The sequence below is a fragment of the Halichoerus grypus genome, chromosome 1 (assembly GCF_964656455.1).
Source record: "Halichoerus grypus chromosome 1, mHalGry1.hap1.1, whole genome shotgun sequence".
Classification (NCBI taxonomy): Eukaryota; Metazoa; Chordata; class Mammalia; order Carnivora; family Phocidae; genus Halichoerus; species Halichoerus grypus.
Window position 1 is genome coordinate 68,325,839 of NC_135712.1, and position 19,389 is coordinate 68,345,227.

Consider the following 19,389-nt stretch of genomic DNA (forward strand, 5'->3'; position numbering starts at 1 on the left):
TGTCAACAGCCTCTGAAAGTTTCTACCCCAGTGCATTAGTTCCCTGGGGCTGCTGTAACAAAGCAGCACAAATTGGGTAGCTTAAACCACAGAAATTTATTGTCTCTCAGTTCTGGAGGCTAGAAGTCCAAGATCGAAGTGTCAACAGGATTGGTTCTTTCTGAGGGATATGTGGGAGAATCTGTTCCATGCCTCTCTTAGCTCTAGTGGTTTGCTGGCAATGTTTATCATTCCTTGGCTGGTAGATACATCCCCTGATCTCTGCTTCATCTTCACATGGCATTCTTTTTGTAAGGACACCAGTCGTGTTAGATTAGGAGCCCACTCTACTCCAGTAGGACTTCATCTGAACTAATTATATCTGCAATGACTTGGTTTCCCAATAAGGTCACATTCTGAGGTTCTGGGGGTTAGGACTACAACATGGGAGTTTTCAGGGTTGGGGGCAGGGAGTACAATTCAATCTTTAATGCCCAGATCTTCGGGTGAGTCCAAAAAAAAAAAAAAAAACACCCAGAAAACAAAACAAAACAAAAAATGAAAACTCCATGGACACTAAAGGCCACATCTCCACGGGCAAAGTCATTGCTCATAAATCCATTTCAGTTCTCTCTCACTTTGCATTTGATACTTTCCTGCTGCCAGATTTGCATCCTCACCAGTAACCACTTGTTTACCACTCTATAGGGCATTGTATGACTGTAGGGATATTAAGAAATATGATAGACACTTGAGTCACCAGTTCTAAATCAGGGAATAGCAAATCTTTTTTAGGGAAGCCTGCTGAGGAAAAGTTGAATCCATGGCATAACTCTTACAAAGGCAGTGACTCCCATCCTGCTGAATAATAATTACAAGCTGGTTGCCTTTTTAAATGCTCTAGAGAATACCATGGTGTGTACAGACAGCAGTTGGAGGAGTGTGTGTGTGTGTGTGTGTGTACCAATGTGCATGTGCAGGCAGGAACAGGATAAAATCACCAGGCTCCTCCCCAGCCTTCCTGCAAACATTAAGCCTTCACTGGGTGCGCAGAGAATAGCCTGCCTCTCCTCTCTCTGACTGTGGCTGCTTCCTTCTGTCAGCTCCCTGGACTTGCTGACCCCTTCCCCTGCAAAGAGATAGCTCTGTTCCAAAAGATAACCACCAGTAGTTACAGGGAACTTGGGGGGGGGAGTCGAACAAGTCTCCCAGTTATTGTTTCCCGGGTGTTCGCACATAGAAACACAGACGATCTTTGTGGATGAGGTATTTCTGACTCTGGCAGTTACAGCCTGAGATGTGAAGGCAGTGATGGATCATCGCAAGGGTGGGGAGTCTCAGCGCACGGGGACGGGGGTTCTCGCATGCCTCCTCGCTTCTTTCCAGGGACACCCCACCTCTGAGAAATCCCAGGGACGGAGGAGGCACCTAGCTAGTGCCCACTTACGCCAAGCTGCCAGGCAGGCTGCTAGCTTGCTGAGAAGCGGCAGGCGAGCCTGGCACTCAGCTCCTCTGTGCCGGATCAGGGAGCTGTGGGCTCAGCGCCTACGCCCTGCGCTCCAGCTCTGGGCAGCCCCGGGTGGGCTGGGGGAAGGCGCGAAGCTCGGTCAGTGCCTGCAAGTTGACTTTCCCTCACTGTTGCTGCTGGCAGAATACCTACACCAATGCGGACAAGCTCCTAGAAGCCGCAGAGCAGCTGGCTCAGACCGGGGAATGTGACCCCGAGGAGATCTACAAGGCAGCACGACACCTGGAGGTACGCATCCAGGACTTTGTGCGCAGGGTGGAACAGCGGAAGCTTCTCCTGGACATGTCTGTCTCCTTCCACACACACACCAAAGAGGTAAGGCGAGCTGTGGGAAGGGAGCATTGGCTGGTATGCACAGAGGCCTGGGTGGTCTTGGGGATACTAGCCTCCTGACAGTGATGATGCTAACGATTTGCTCCTGATGACCTGTAGTTAGGTCTCAACCAGAATGGAACAAACTTTTTCCCTTCTCATCTCTAGTGAGGAGGGGGCCACAGAGGCAGGTCGCTGAGGGAGTCTGCTAGAGCATTCAGTCCGCAGCTGGAGAAATCTGGGGATCCCTGGTGTAGAAATAGTCGTGACAAGAGGAAATGTAAAATCACAGACTCCCTTCCCATCCTGGACCCACTTTCCCTTGGTTGCTGTTTCCTGGCAGAACTCAGTCCTGCAGAACTTTGATCATCTTTGCTACCAGCAAGAAGCATACAGAGTTTACAAATGTGTTCTGTGTTTTTATCTTTTTAAAAAAACAGAGGATTAAATTCTTCTTAATGGGGTCTGCCAGAGGGTGGTGATGTTAAAGTGAGTTGGTTCTCAACTTGCCTGATGGTGGAGTGGCGGCCAGTGAAGGAAGGGGGACTGAGGTACCCTTCATGCAGGAGGAAGCCAGCTGGGCTTAAATCTGGGCCCGAATCATTCACAGAGTGGAGACGGGAGGATGGATTGGGTTACACTGTTGGCAGGGCAGAGGGGCTCATAGAGAGGAGGAGGGTTGCAAACCTGCAATTGCTTTTCATTTCTGATTAACATGGGGCACTCTGAAATTGAGTAAGTAGCCAGCAAGGAGGCATATTTAGCGTCTTCTATAATAACACCCTTGGCAGATGAACTCATTAGGTGTATGCATGCTTGTGTTCCCCCAGGAATTCATTTTAATGGAGTATTAATTAAAGTTTGATTGCTTCTCAGGAAAAAAAAAATTAACCCTACTTAATTAAGTTGATTTTTGATATTTGAATTGCATTAAGAAGCCTGGTTGTTACTACTTCACAGGCTTTTCTGACACTTGGTGGGAATGAATGCAAATCATTGCAGTGCCTATCAGAGAAAAACATGAAAAGATAATGTTTTCTAAACTGAGATTCCCCAGGCAGATGAAGGGCTGGCGAGCTCCCTGAAGATGGCTCTGCTTCCTCTCTGTGGGACCCACAGCCACTCTCTGATGAGTGTCTGTAAAGTAAGGGGATTAGCTTTAATCCAGGTTTTCCTGCCTGGTTGTCTGCTTGCGTGTGGCTCACCCAATTCTTAATAATGGTTTCAGAAACCAAAGGCTTGTGTATTCTCTTTTAATTATGAGCCTGTGGGTGATGGAATGGAGCATGAATGAACAGGAGTCATGTTCCCCGTGAGGGCTGCGGGGGTGCTCGCTGCCCAGGGAGGTGATGGATGAGGTTAGTTTAGCTATATCTCCCACGTACCGTGCATGGAGCCAGAAGGCTGAGATTCTAGTCCAGATTCTGCTGCTATAGAACCATGTCAGCTTGTGCACATCACTGTGTCCCTGGTCCTGGGTTGCCTCATCTATAAAATTGTGCAGGTGGATTCAGTGGCCCTGAGACCCCTTATAGTTCTTATGTTCAAGATTCTTTTTCTTCTTCTCTCTTCTTTATTTGATGGTGATAATAACAATAATAAATAAGAGTAATTAAGTCTGAAGTAATACAGGTGACTTACCTGACCTAAGATGTGGTTCATTGTAAGCACTCAATGTATAGTAGATAGTTTTTTTTTTTTTTAAATTGGGTACCTACTCCTTGCCAGACACATGGAATTGTCATGATAATCTTATGATCTAGATTTTCTTAAACATATTTTCAAATGGGGAAACTCAGGGTCACAAAAGAGTCTGTCTATGTGATGGAGCTTCTCACCCAGCAGAGACTTTACCTGTCTTCCTGAAGACTGCTCGTGCTTGCCTCTGCTGTTCCACACTCTCTCTTCCTATTTTCCTCTGGCATCTCCTCCCCTCCTCTGCTCTTCTTCCTTCTCCTTTCTCTTCTTTTTCCTCTGTACATTTTCAACCCTCAGAGCAGGGCCTTGATGGGGAGGGTAGATCTTAGCTGAGAAATGCAAAGTGTTGCCAGGTTGGGGGTGTGGGCTCAGATGCTGATAAATACTGTCATAGATCCTTCCTGCCTAGTTATGGCTAATTTCTTCCTCCTTCCTTTTTTTTTGTTTTAAGTAGGCTCCATGCCAGTGTAGAGCCCGTCGTGGGGCTTGAACTCACAGCCCTGAGACCAAGACCTGAGCTGAGATCAAGAGTCACTTAACCGACTGAGCCACACAGGCGCCCCTTCTCCTTCCTTTTCTTTCTTCCTTTCTATGTGCATACAGTCGTTTGCTGCAGAGTTTCTGCATTAATGCCACTGTGTAATAGAATGTTGTTGTGAGATACAATTTTGAAGGAATTAGATAGAGCCGCCCGTACAGGACATTTCTGAGCAGGAACTGAACATCCGTCTTCATAAATGATTTAACCTAGGCTTCCCGTGACTCCCCAGGCTGAAGTTCATAATTTTACTTTTTCCCACTTCCTGCATCAAAAGATTTCCTCTAATTAGGATCAGAGAGGAAACAGGAGGAAGATAGGAGAAAGACACCCTCCAGGCCCATTTCGTCTACAGATTGAAGAGTCTGTTTAATCCTTTTGGCCCTGCCTCATGACTTCTTGGTGACCATGGGAGTCTGGAAGGTTAAACCCTTCTAACCATTTTATTGCAGTGTTCTTCATAATTTGAATAATTAGAAACTATCTAAATAGTCCATGTTGAGTGATTCATTAAACTAATCACAGTGCATCTAGTTAGCGAAATATTATACAGTCATAAAAATCACATTGTCAAAGATCGTGAATAGCATGAGAAAGGGCTTGTAGTATAATACATAAAACACTGTATGTCCAGCATGACCACAATTTTGATACACACATAGAATAAAGACTAGAAAGAAGTATACAAAGAAGTTAAATGTATGGGTGATTTAATTTTCTTTTGCATTCTTTTGTTTTATAATTTTCCTTCAATGATATGTTTGATTCAAAATCCATAACAATCCCAATAATGTTATTTTACAAAAATAAAATTTCTCATCCCAGTTGGAGAGAAGAGCTACACTATAAAGAGAGATGACAAACCTGTGTCGGGACCTGCTTATGTTTGCAGAGCCTCAGCTATTCGTATATATTGTGCTGAACTTTCAAATAGCTTCTTTTTGCCTGGGGACAGGAAGGCAGCTGACATTTTGCTGGTCTCGAGAGCTAGGGAGGATGTAGGGAGAAGGATTTACCCAAGTCCTCATTTTCTTTGTCCAGGGAGAAGGCATTTGTAGCAAGTGTCATCTGCTCCGCAGAGATTGTCCAAACAGAATTCTCTTTCCTTGCTGTGTTTCCATGGAAATGCTGCAATTGCTGGGTTTTCAAAATATCCATTTTTAGATATTTTTGTAGTAATAATATGAGAGTCAAATTAACTAAAGAATGTGGCCAAGATAATCAACCTCGACTCTTTATTACACAGCTTAATTAAATGCCCATTTCTCTTTGTTTCTGAACTTGTGAAATCATTCTTCCGTGCTATTTGCTGCTCAAATAGGCACACGCGTGGGCGTGCGCGCACACACACACACACACACATCCCACGAACACCTCAGACACTCACGTGTACACATGTTCCTCTCCTCACCCATGGTAGAACCAAAACTAAGTCAGTCTTCCAAAGGGATGATGCTCTCAAGAAACAAGACTGCTTCAGCCTCTATTTCAATTGCCAAACTGTCACGGTGTTTGTTTAAGAAATAAAAGCTGGTAGTCGATGCCAAAGAAAAACTATCTCTTCAAAACGAGGGAAGCGTGGTTCACCCTGTGGAGCTGGACATCTGAGGGCAGTGGATTCTATCAGCACAGTGCTCCACAGCTGTGCAGGCGGAACAGCCAATCAGCAGGGGAGAGCGGTAGACTACCTCTTTCCGTAACCGCTCATCCATAAGCCTCATTAGCTCTACAGACCTCCTAGTGTCTCCCTTCCTTGTCCCTCCCTGCCTGCCTTTTTCCATTACCTCTTTCTCTGCAGGCAAGATGGGCTCCATGGGCTGGCCCCTCCTGAACTCACTGGTTCACTCTTAGGACCAATTTTATGTAGTGCATTCAAAGCCTCCTTCAACTTTACCTCTGCTAAGGTTCTAGAACTTCTCAAATTAGGTCCATTGTTTGGATTCAAGTATTCAGGGCCACAACCACATGTGTTCTCTGAGAGGAAGAACACATAAAGCCATCTAAGTGTATCTGTCCACATTGACCAAGTAATTATTGCCAACCAAAGAGCAGAGCCCTGAAGGAATGGGTCACGGTACAGGTGTGTTTGACCAAGAAGAGCATCTGGAAATGGCTGAAACATGAGAGTCATTCTGGAAGCAGTGGATTGAAGGGAAAGATGCAGTGCTAATGTATTAGACTCTCCATAAGCAGAGGGTAAGAAGGTTTACCCTAGGGGAGAGAAACCAAAATGGAGAACAATAGGAAAAAAAAAACACGTGGTTGCTGCTACCAATTACCTCACACACTCCATGATTTTATCTAGTTTTGGCAGTCATTGCTTGTGGTAGCTTGAAGGGAGAGACCATTCTGACGGGGTCTCACTGGCTGCCTGATAATTCGTAAATTAGTAATAGGAGTGGCTCTCCGATGTGGATTCTTTTCAAAGCAATCTAGGCATGCTCTTCAGGGGTCAGTCAGATGGACACATACACAGAAGGAAACCCATAGGACATTCAGATAGGAAAATTGCAGCCTAAGAAATGGAATATTGATCTTTACTCATAGTTTAGGGACACTAATGTTCCTTTCTGTCCACTTTATGTATGCCTCAGAGGTGCTGGTTCAAAAAAGTGCATTATGGGCCCACAATTTAAATGGGCTGCTCCTCAGAGGTGACTGTGTGCATGTGGCCCCATGGGATTGCAAGTGGCTCACAACTCAAGCTTTCTAGGTTGCAAATAGTGTCTTAACTTGGTGTCACAGTTATCCTCAAACTGTGCTAAAGTTTCTGGGCTTTGGATATCTCAGTGTCTAAGCTGTGACTGCAGTGTTTCAGTTTAGAGAGCCATTTCTTTGCTACCCTCTTCTTGGCATCAGCCTTTGAAGAGAAACCATAGCAAGTTAGAGCTGGAAGGGATTTTAGAGACAAGCTGGAGAGCCCACACATACACATGCATACGCACACATACACTCACCAGTTTAATTATGAAGTAGTTGAAGTAAAGTAGTTTTTCCATGCTCAAGGAGTAGCCAGACAGGGGCAGAATCAAGAATTATCATCAGTAAATATCAATTCCATTCAAGAGCTCTTCTCCTTCTGTTTGTTTTTGTAACAGAAGGAAAAATAGAGAAAGATGTCACTAACCCTTTGTCTTTGGTGCTGTAGTCCCCTTCCCTATCTCCAAGCCAAATTCTCTTTAATCACTAGCAATTTTATTTGACATTTTATCCTCTTGAAGGTAGACCAGCACTTCCTTTTCTTATCAGCCTGCTAACCACTGGGCTGAGCTGCATTGAGTATTGTCCTTCATCATTTATCCCTTAGCTGATTTTCCTTAGCAGTAAGTAGGTTTGATTCTGCCTTAGACAAGAGTTTGTTTATAATATAGTAGAATATGTGAACAGAAATGTGAGAGATCAGTTTCAATTCACTAGTCAAAGACTGTTTTGGGGGAGGACACATTTTTCTAAAGATATTGACTTCAGAGGTCAGAGTGTATCCTCAGATATCCCTAGTCTTTCCCTAGTCCCTTTGTTTATAACACTGATAACCTCATTTTTATCTGGTAATTTCTGTGGTCAATTTCTTTGCCCCTGCTATTTAGCTGCATGACCATCAGGAGGAGGGAGAGCCGTGAGGCACGGTGGATTTCCTCAGAAAAAAAATGATGCTTTCTTCCCTAGACCGACACCAGAGGTGTTCAAGTTTTATTAAGAATAAGGGAATGGGGTGCCTGGGTGGCTCATTCAGTTAAGTGTCCGACTCTTGATCTCAGCTCAGGTCTTGATCTCAGGGTCATGAGTTCAAGCCCCACACTGGGCTCCATTGGGAGCTGCTGGGTGTGGAGCAAAAAAAAAAAAAAGGACCTCTAAACTATGAAGCCATTAAAATAGCTTAAGGATGGTACTGAGAAGAAAATTATCTTAAATCAAATAAAATTCTCAAGATCCCTGTAAGCCTCTTTTCTGTCTCTTATTCCTGTAACAGGAGGTGCCGGCCTTACCCTGATCAGTCTTCCATCTCAATGCCTGTCCTCCTTTAAGACATCAAGTTTCTTTTCTTTCTCTTACATGACTTGCTTGGTGTCCACAGTTTTTTTTTTTTTTTTGGCTGAGTCATTTTTTTTTGAATTTTTTATTTTATTATGTTATGTTAATCACCATACATTACATCATTAGTTTTTGATGTAGTGTTCCATGATTCATTGTTTGCGTATAACACCCAGTGTTCCATGCAGTACGTGCCCTCCTTAATACCCATCACCAGGCTAACCCATCCCCCCACCCCCTCCCCTCTAGAACCCTCAGTTTGTTTCTCAGAGTCCATCGTCTCTCATGGCTCATCTCCCCCTCCAATTTCCCCCCCTTCATTTTTCCCTTCCTACTATCTTCTTTTTTTTTTTTTTAACATATAATGTATTATTTGTTTCATAGGCACAGGTCTGTGATTCAACAGTCTTACACAATTCACAACGCTCACCATAACACATAGCCTCCCCAGTGTCTATCACCCAGCCACCCCATCCCTCCCACCCCCTACCACTCCAGCAACCCTCAGTTTGTTTCCTGAGATTAAGAATTTTTATCTCTTTTCACATTCTCTTTTCCTTTCCTTTCCTTTCCTTTCTTTCTCTTTTTTCTTTCTTCTTTCTTTTTCTTTCTCTTTCTTTCTTTCTTTCTTTCTTTCTTTCTTTCTTTCTTTTTCTTTCTTTCTTCTTTCCTTCCTTCCTTCCTTCCTTTAGAAATATCTAGACTTTTCAGTCTCTAGGCTTTCCTTAGACATCCCAGGACAAAGCAGCAAAAACAGCAAAGAGAGGCCCAGCTCAACCTAGCATACTGAAGGACCAAATCCAGTGTTGATCTTTTACCAATTCCAAAACGAAGGAGTACTTCAGACTTTCCCGCTGCCTTCTAGCGGGAACTGGAGGCGCTTGCATCAAAAGTATCTTTTAAATATAATATCTATCACTTCCCACATGCTAGGCACTGTTTCTAAATGATATATATAGATACAGATATCTATATTGATAGATATAGATATAACTTGCTTATTTGTGTATATGTACACACAGACATACACACACGTGTCAACTTATTAATAATATTTACAACTCTGAGGGGGTAAACAGTATTATTATCCCCACTCTACTGATAAGGAAAACTGAGGTGCAGAGAGGGTAGGTTATCTGCCCAAGGCTGTCTAGCTGATATGTGGTAGAACTTGGGGCTTAAAACTCTTAACCATTATGCTCTATTGCCTCTCTATAAAATAATTTATAAAATAATAAATAATTTTTCAGAGAACCCATTATCTTTTACCCAGGGACTTCAGCACCTGTAGAAAATGCTTTCCTCTCTAGGCAAAATGAAATAACATGAAGCAACAGCAACCAATATCCTGAACTTCCTGGTTTCAAACTGATTTGAAATAAATACGTTCATACATGTAGGAATATGTATCCCAGCTTCTATGGTCTGGAAAACTTGTTTTGTGTTTTTACAACAAAAAAAAGGTTTTTTGTAAAGGAAATAAACTGAATTACAACTAGATTGTAAGCTGCTAAATGACAGGGACACTGAATAATAATAATTTGTATTCCTTATAGCAATCATCACAATGCCAAGGGTTTATTAATAATTCTATATGTTTACTTAAAGCATTAATAATAAGTAAGTAATTTAATTCCCATAATCTTTGATGAGCAGAGCAGATCTTATACCCATTTTGTAAGTTATAAAACTGAGGCTCAGAGAGTTTCTCACCTGTCCAAGAAGGTCATTGTTTATACCCCACCCCCTTACATGCTGTCTCTAAGGCTTGTTAATCTTGTTAACTCAACGTCTTCTGCCATATCTGGAGCCTTTCCCACCTAAAGAACAAAGAATAACTTGTCTGAAATCTGGAGACTATTTTTGTCACTATTATTTCTTTTCTTATCCCTAATTACAAAGGCCATACCTTGATTTATTTACCATACTGAGAACTAACTAGATGAAATAATATTCTTGAGGTGGATATTTATCCATGTTTTTAACATAGAAGACTTACAGAAATGTTAGAACCAGAAGGTAATTAACCTTTATTTTATTTAATGCTTTCCTCAGCCTATTTTACACATGAAGTCAGAGAGCCAAGGGTGGAGTGATTTACTCAAAGCCACGACGAGTTAAAAGAATAGGGGCCAAAATCCACATCTGATTCTGTCTATCCATTTTCTCTCTGTACTGTTTTGGTTTTTTTTTCCTGGTAGAGCGCTGAGCTTATCTTTCTGGCTAGCCAGGTGAAGATTCCTTATTTCTAAGCAAGCATCAAACTCATCTTTCCCTTCATCATTTTATGAGCATGCTCAGTAGGAGTATTAGGAGTAGAACCCTGTGGCAGACCACTGGAGACCTAGTTTCAGTATGAGGAAGAGCTATCATTTCATGGGTTTTCAGTAATTCAGTCCAGCTCCTCATCATTTCCAGTGCTTATTCTGTTCAAAACATTATACTTAGCACTTTTAAAGTTGCCTGACCAATAACATCACCCTGGCTGCATTTCAGTGCTTGACTATCATGGGGGAAATGGCTCATACTTACATTGAAATTAAGATAAGCTACGTTTTTAGCATTCAACCTTCTAACCAACCTAGCAGCCCTGAAAAGAACAAAATAATTTAGCATAACACATATTTTTAAAATTAATCTTCATTTGGTTCTTATTAAGCATCCCATTCCTTTTTTGCATGTTTCCAAAATCATGATACATTTCTAGGAATCAGCATCTAGCAGCCTGGAGTGTGCAGAGCCCTCCTTTCTGCAAGATGAAATAATATATGTCCCTCACCAGTCCTCTGTTCTTCCTAGCCTCTCCAAGATGAGTGATCCCCCCTGCTCTTTGATTGCAAGTTTCCCTGAACCACAGGGAAGTTAAGCCAGAGGTGGTTCCCATCCTTAGGGAACGGAAACATTAATGGAGTGAACTTAGCAGAGATGAGCAATGAATATAAACATAGGTGTGCTGGTGAGAAGGACAGTCTAACATGTCACTGACTGGTGGAGGGTAGGTTGGATGACCCCTATCTGACTTTCTTGCCCTGGCCCCTGCCCTGACCTCTCCTGTCTTCCCTGAGTGGGGTCTCTGCTCTCTCCCCCACAGTTGTGGACATGGATGGAAGACCTTCAGAAGGAGATGCTGGAGGATGTTTGTGCGGACTCAGTGGATGCGGTCCAGGAACTGATCAAGCAGTTCCAGCAGCAGCAGACCGCCACTCTGGATGCCACGCTCAACGTCATCAAGGAAGGCGAAGACCTTATCCAGCAGCTCAGGTCAGCGCCTCCCTCCCTGGGGGAGCCCAGCGAGGCCAGGTCAGCATGGGCAGTGCTTTCCAGTGGGAAATGCCCTCGACTAGATGTGAGATAAGTCGTGTCCCGGTCTTGGTTCAGCCACAGCCGGCTTTGTGGTCCTGTGTGAGCTTCAGTCTCTCCCTCTGTCAGATATGAAAAAGCCTGGGCCATACCCAACTTGAGTTTAGGATGAAATAGTAAATGGGAAAGCTCTGGTGTTTCAAAGAATTACGTATGATTCATGATGTTGTTCAGCAATCAGTAAGTGACATAGACACAAAAATTAACAACATTAAACCGAAAATAAGTAACGTCTTCATGAAGAATTATGGAATTTTTGGTTATGTGGAGAAATAGCCAGTATGGAATATAGTGTTCTTTGGCTTCTGATCTTGGGCTGAACCCTGAATGCTAGTGCCCGAGTTGGCAAAAATGGTTGGCTTTGGCCCCGTGGGGATCTAGAGAATGTGTGTCATTCTCTCACTCTGCTCTCCATTACCCACATATGACCTTTCCACCATTCCTTGCTGCCCAGAAAATACAACTCCCTCTGTATCAACCTAAACAAACATAACTAAGAAGGAAAATCCTGTCGAAAACCTTACATTCATTTAGAATCATCCACACCATTGCCTCCTTTCTGTTGGCATCAATATCTAGCTTCCTGTCCCTGTCAAGGGCACGGGCTCCTCAGATAAAGTGTCATGGGGCCTTGAGGAAGCCCTCAGCGCCACCCCTGTGCCCAGGTGCTGTATAAATAGGACTTGATGATGCTAATGATGTCTGCCCACGGGGACTTGTTCTATCCTAAAATCACCGAGTGCTGGGACCTCTGCCCGCTCTGGACAGAAATAATCTCATCAGCAAGTCCCAGGCCAGCCCTGGGGCCTGAGGGAATTACTTGAATTGGAGAGGGTTTTTCACCACCCCCGTACCAGTTGTCCAGTTAAACAAACAATGAGAACTTACCTTGAGATAGCCCTGGCACGTTTTTCTGTTGGAAATTAATCATGTCGATTCCAAGCATGCACATGAGATGTTTTGGGTCCTCCTGTTGCATACTAACAAGACAGCCTCTTTCCCTTCTTCCCCCAGTTCATCTTTACTAATATATAATCCATGAATTTTGTCTGCCTATCTAGGAAACCCTACTGAAAAAAAATTCCAAATAGCAGGCAGTCTCTTAATCTCTCTGGCCCTCAGCTGCTTTGTCTGTGTAATTAAGGAGGTCACTCCAAGAGCTCTGTCAGCTCTAGAATTTTGTGATGGTTTTGTGTTTTCTCTCCAAATACTGTTCACAAACTTGGTGGGTTTCATTCTGTGTGGGCTGGGTCTATGGGGATGACCCTTGCTCTCACCTGCCAACCTTGCATGATGCCTAAGGGCTGAAGGTTACTCTGTGATGGCGAAGGCCTCTTTCTACAACTTAAACGCCATGGATTTCAGAGAGGATCCTAGCTAGCTGTGTGACCAAGAACCACTGGTGACCACGTATGCCCCCACTAGCCTGACTCTAGCCCAGGCTCCCGTCCCTGATTTCAAGACCCGCCAAACAGGAAAAGAGTGGAGAGGGGCACGAAGCCTCCCGCCCAGCAGAGCACACATCTTCTCTCAATCTCCCTGACTCTTCTGGCACTCCTCACTGAAGCACCTCAGGTGGTTTTGGCATCACCTCTGTGATTCCTAGTGAGTGTGATGCTGACTAGGTGCCGTGCAAAACGGTCAGAAATCATTCTCTTCCTTTTGGAAGCTGCGTGATGGAAAACAGCCCGAGAGGAGCAGTCAGAAAGAACAAGCATATCCTTCCAACAGCAAAGTGCTCAACAAATGCATAATGCAGAGGATCAAGTACATGCCTTATATTCTGTTCATGATTGGGTATCTGTGCGGTGGTGGGGTTTTGTGCCCAAATAGGCCAGAGGAGAGGGAGCTCTCAGAATGACACAAGGAGGGGCTCCTGACCACGGGCCTTATGCCCCCTTCAGAAACAGTGTGGGATCAGACACAGCTGCTTCTGAGACAAACACAGGCTGACAGGACTGGTGGTCAGAAAGCCTGCTGATGATTTTGCTCTTGTCCTCCTACTTTGTACATTGTATAAGAAACCAAGAGGCCACAAGATAATGAATGTGCCCATTTATTGTAAGCTTGAGGGCCCTATAGAATCTAAACGTCTGAACACCTGTAATTGTCCTATTATAATGATCTCTTTGAAGGTCTCACCACCCCTTACTTCTCTGAGCAGCTCAACATGTTTCCTTTTGGTTCCCGTCTATGACATGTCACCTCCCCCCTGCCACTTTCGTAGACTCTACTGCTCAAAGAGTGCAGGCCTCCCACTTGCTTGGCTGGGTTCCTCCTTTTCTTATAACGCCCAAATCAGAACTCATCTTCTTTGCCACCTTGCTGTTGCCCCAGCCTCTTGTGCCCCTAACCCCTACTCTCCACAGCTAGGCCTGGGCCCCAGTCAGTGCTTGGCACTGCTCCTGTGTCCTTTCAGGATCCACGGCCATTCACACAGCATGTTTCTGGTCACAGAGCACATTCACATGCATGGTCTTACTTGACAGCAAACCACGAAGTGAGCAGGGCGGGGGGGATTATTAAGTCCACTTGACAGGAGGCAGCTGGGGCTCCAGGAGGTGATTTCCCAAGGCCACAGGCCCGTGTGTGTCAGAGTGGGGACTTAATCTGGGCTTGTGGCTTCTAGATCCCGTGCTTTCCTCACAACAGCCTGGAGCCTGGGTAACAGCACAAGCCCATAACTTTGGCATGGCATTATCAAGTGGATGAATAATTTTGGTAGCTGTGATCTCATTTTATTTAACAAGAATCCTGTGAGGTAAAACTAGGAAGGGTGATTTTTTTCATATGCCTTTAATTTGTCGACTCTTACGCCTTGTGATCAATGTGTCTGCTCTCATGCATGTGTACGTGTGTGTATTAAACCTGTGCATCATAGGCTGCATGTATGTGTGGAACCGGTCCAGCTCCCTAATATATTCTGCTTTGGAGAGCCCTTTCCGTACATTCCTTTGTCTGATCCATTTCACAGTTCTGAGGACTAGGAGAGCAGCTAGTCTCAGAGCTACAGTGCTGTGAACCTCAAAGATGATACACGTATCGTTGGTTCACCTGCTAAAGACAGTCCCAGGGTCACAAGAGGAGTTTGATAAATGTCGTGAATGACCCAGTCGATTCACATCCACCTTGCTCAGATGAGGAAGGCCCCCTGCCCCTATATCACTTTTAACATGGCAAGGCCTCTCCCTTTTCCTCCCTACTCGGCCACAGGGACTCGGCTGTGTCCAACAACAAGACACCCCACAGCAGCTCCATCAGCCACATCGAGTCAGTCCTGCAGCAGCTGGACGATGCCCAGGTGCAGATGGAGGAGCTGTTCCACGAGCGGAAGATCAAGCTGGACATCTTCCTGCAGCTGCGCATCTTCGAGCAGTATACCATTGAGGTAGAGGTGGGGAAGGCGGGCACTGGGAAAGGAGAGGAAGGGCAGTCATGGAGAGTTCTGGGGCCGCTGCATACTGCCTGCTTCCTGGTCAAGGGCACTGCATCAGGGGCTGGGAAGGGAGCATTGGGCAGTACCCTATGGGAATTGGAGGGGATGGTGCATCAAGGATACATTTTTAGACTCAGCAAATTCCCAATTCACATTCTACCTTGTTCTGTTCCTCTGTCCTTCTCACCTGCTCTGCCAAGCAGAGCCTCTCTGTTTCACTTCCTGTGTGGGAATTACTTTACTGAGAAGGTTTTTGATGGGATTATTTGGACCCTTGGTACTTTGCTTCCTGAAAGACCGTGGCATTGGCTATTTGAGTTGGTGATTGGATGCTTTAGCTTCAGGAGTAGGTAGGTGTTAAAATTTGGAGGCCTCCTCAGCTGATGACTAGAGGTCAGGAGCTAGATGAAATCACAGAGCAGTCAGGAAGTCAGGAGCCATGGGGAGAAAGACCTTTTCTTCAGTTTGCTTTGTGCTTACCAAGAAAGTAAGTCTATGCTAAGGCCATCTTGGTTCAACTCATGGACTCCTCAGTTCTTTCTGGAAAAGTCAGAATCAGATGTTCTAATATATTTATATCCCCTTTGTGATGCCTATTAATAATGTCTGTTCCACATAATATCCACCTTTTATTATTTTCTACTTTGAAACAGTAACTAAAGCCAGGCCAGTAGGGTTCCTGGGGTGTGAAGAGTATCCAACACCCAAGGCACTTTGTCCTTTTCAGGGGTGGGAAAGGGTTAAATTAAAGAGGCACTATCTTCTCTTTGCTCCCTGCTGGTGTGGTCTGAGGGAAAGCGCTCTCCACCCATCATTTTTTTAAAATTCTGTTTTGCATTCCAACCGGCTCCTCACAGTTGGGGCTTCTGGGTGTCTGGGAATGAGCTTCCCAACAATATCTGTGGAAACTTCATGAAACTGGTTTGGATGGAAATGACTTTTTTTTTTTTTTTTAATGTTGCAATTCCCATATCCTAATCCTAGTCCCAGCCAGGACCAGAGAACTGTCCTGGCAAAAGATACTCTTCTTCAATTCTGTGAGCAACAGGGTTTATATTGAGAATCACAAATATTAAAAGGAAAGCAGTCCTGAAACAATCCTTCCTATCCCTGTCTTACAGTCTTTTTCTTCTTATAACCACACATCTACTTTTGCCTCCCTGGAAGCCACTGCAATTTCTTGCTGAAGACTACCTGTTCAAAAAGGGGCATTCTGGACAGTTTCCAGAACAAAGGAAAAGATAAGTCTTTAAATCTAGATCTTGATTATCCTTCCAGCTTATTCTATAACTTTAGGTGTATTTATGTGTACTTTTTACTTAATTTATTTTGAATCTACGCTCAAAAGGATTTCAGGTAGGAAGTAGTATTAAAACATAAGTTGTGGGGTGCCTGGCCGACTCCGTTGGAGGTGTGCGTGACTCTTGATCTCAGGGTCGTGAGTTCAAGCCCCACGTTGGGTGTAGAGATTGCTTAAAATAAATAAACCTTAAGAAAAATAAATGTATACTTAAAAATATATGTCGAAAGAACAATGAAAATACTAGTGGAAAATTAGAGATTTTGGCAGGCAGCAGAGAGAATGTGGTGAACTTCATAAAGCTGGGGTGATGAAGGTAACAAAGAAAGGAAAAAGGGGGTGTGAGTTGTTAATCTTTGGTACTTGGGAGTGAAGCTCACTGAAATAAACAGAGTTACATATGATTGCAGTGGCGCCAGCCCCAGGCACTCCCACCATCCCTCCCCAGCTCCACTGTGCCTGCCAAAGGTGAATGTATCCGTTGGGAAATTATGTTAGCAGGTGTGGTGATTCTGCTCTTGTAGTCTCTATTTACTCTCCTCTCATTCCCGGTCCACATAAAAAACTGCTTAAGAGGAAGGAAATCATCTGAGGGTTTGGATGTTTAGGTTTTATTTCATTAGATGGCATGGTTTTGAGGTCAGGGTTGCTGGCTTAGTCGCAGAATGGGTCAGATAGCTTCACTTTGCCATGAACTGCACCCCTGACATTAGCCGGAGGAGGTAGGGGGCATCAATAGGGTGTGTTTGCCTAAAGTGATTCTGGAAAATCCATTCCCACTCTTGAGAAACAATCCAGAGTATATGTCAAAATTATCCTTTAAAACAAAAAAGCAAACTATAAATCCAATACTTTAAGATTGGATCCTATTTAAATGTTGCACCAGAGGAGCTTGTTATTTCAATTATAGGATTTGAATTCTTCAGCCTTTGTATTGTATAAAAATTCTCTCCCCCCGCCCCGCCCCAGCAACCCCCATACAGCACAAAAACTTGAATAGTTGATAATGTAGTAGGGCAAAAGTGAGGACACAGTATGAGGGTCTAATAAAATGAGGGAGATAAAAATAGTGATTTGGTTCAGCACCCTCTAGTTTAGGCAGTGACGTCCAGGTTTTAGAAGGGGTCTTGTGCCCCATCTGGGGTGTGGCCCAAAGCTTGGGAAACGGCTGCATTTCATCTCAGATTGATATGGAAATCCTGCCAACCCTATGAAAAAGTTCTGCTTCAACTCAGATTGTCAGAAGTTATTTTTGAGGGTGATGAGATTATTTCAAATACCAGCTAGTGTTTCACTGTGGGGGATGACGAGCAAACATCTAGGGAAGGGTCAGAGTGTGAAACCGAGGGCGGCTTGTGTAGTGAGGGACATGTCGGAGCTGACATTAGCCAGGACAGGGGCTGTCACTGCAGAACCTTCAGCTATGGGGTCCTTCCCTCGAGGAAGGCATTTGATGGACATACTCGAAATTCCTGGGGATTACTGAAAACCAGAGCAGGCCTGCACCCCTGACATCTGGGAATCTAAGCATGACTCCTTAACCATGTCACCGATGGCTGAGATGGGCTAATTAATTTAAAAATTAAGATAGTACAGGAGTTGCTGTGCCAGACTCCTTTTCCTCAGTGAGAATGGTGTGTATGACGCCCATAGGATAACCTGGGCTGAGGTCATAGGACACCCCCACCAAGAATGAAACTTATCCCAAATGTATAGGCAACTGCTCAAAAGCCAGGACTGCAGCTGCATTCCTGACATAACTGCTTAGCCTCCATGGAGACCAGACAGTGTGACCCATGGTGGAACATGATGTTCTGTAAAGTGTTTCCTGTGGGTTCAGCTTCCCCCTACGAAAGACATTTTATATGAAATGGTTGTGATAGCAGAGACATTTCACCAAATGTGAATAATGTTTATGTTGTGGTGGTAAGAATATGGGTGATATTTTCTCAAAGCTTCCATGCATTTCAAAGTTTTCTACAACTGACCAGGATGATCAGAAAGAAAGAAAAAAAAATGTTTTTAGAAGCAAGAACGGGCCAGCAGTCTCCAAATTCTTTTGATCGTGCACTCTCTTAATAAAATATTTTTGAACTTGCAACTCACTATCTTTGCATATATTAGTTTATAAATGGTACACATGTTCAATCACTGGCTAATAATCTCAGAACTCAGGGTGCCCGTAGGGTGAAATTCAGCTTTTTTCATTAGAAGTTGTGGTTCCATATTTCAGATCGCTTTCTTGATCATTTCTAATTATTTTTTTGGCCTGGCTTCTTGACAGATCTGATTAGATTATCATTGTTTCTTTACCCCACAAGGTGGCCAACAGAGAGTTCAAAGTTCTCTTGTGCTTTCATGCGTATTATTGTCCTCAAACTGCAGTTTCTTTGCAGGAAACTTGATAAGCCATGTGTCTTTCTGTGAAGCTTAGTTAAAAGTAGATAATAGATAAATCTGTTTAACTGGGTGCATGTAAAGAGCAGTAACTTGAACTATGCTGAAAGCAAAGGGACAAAAGAGCCACAGTCGGCCCCTCTACACTGCAGGATCCCACCCTCATGGAGGAGCCCTCTCCCACCCCATGGTCTGCCAGTTCTTGCAGCGAGATTCCAGTGTCAGTCTATTAGTGAAAGTCTAGGGAAACATTGCATCTTTTTTATTGGTTTAATCAAATATGTGTGCATATGATATATATGCACATACAGATGCATATTTATACAGTGGGAATTTTTGTGTTTTCAGTGGATAATCTGGGGCATCCCCTGGGGTGGATTACTCACATTATAGAGTACTAGAAATGACACCAAGAAAGATACTTTACATAAGGGACTTTATGAAACGTGGGCCACAGTTATGGTCTTTCTTTTAAATCTTCGACTCTATAATCACAATCAGAGTTTGTTCAGTGTACCTGCAAATTAATCTGTGTGATTAACCTGAGTATGGAATGGAACAGCCAACTATAGATCTATGGAGTTTGCATTAGGACAAATTGTAGCTAGGCTGAGGCTGGGGAAAAAATAGCCTTCAAGGAGGAAAATTCTGCCTTGAGGAGAGACAGCTGATTACAATTTACTGGTGGTCTCAACTTTTCAACTGGTTGTACGTAGAGGCCTTTAGTGTCTCATATTTGAAAGAGATTGCTCAGTCAGCCTTTTGCCTGATAGAAATCCAACTCAGCCAACATTTAGTGAGCACCTAAT

The 19,389-nt window shown here is 43.9% G+C and overlaps 1 protein-coding gene across 20 annotated transcripts in view; it reads left to right on the forward strand.

Moving 5' to 3' along the window:
• Positions 1–19,389, forward strand: part of KALRN (kalirin RhoGEF kinase) — a 642,588-nt gene that overhangs the window by 325,857 nt on the left and 297,342 nt on the right. For 16 of the 20 annotated variants that reach the window (XM_078066810.1, XM_078066805.1, XM_078066846.1 and 13 more), the window contains exons 11-13: positions 1,631–1,822; positions 11,179–11,387; positions 14,661–14,835. In XM_078066810.1, the coding sequence (XP_077922936.1) occupies positions 1,631–1,822; positions 11,179–11,387; positions 14,661–14,835 (576 nt within the window). The remainder of the gene's footprint in view (positions 1–1,630; positions 1,823–11,178; positions 11,388–14,660; positions 14,836–19,389) is intronic. The other 4 variants (XM_078066838.1, XM_078066842.1, XM_078066877.1 and 1 more) reach the window with 1 other exon arrangement.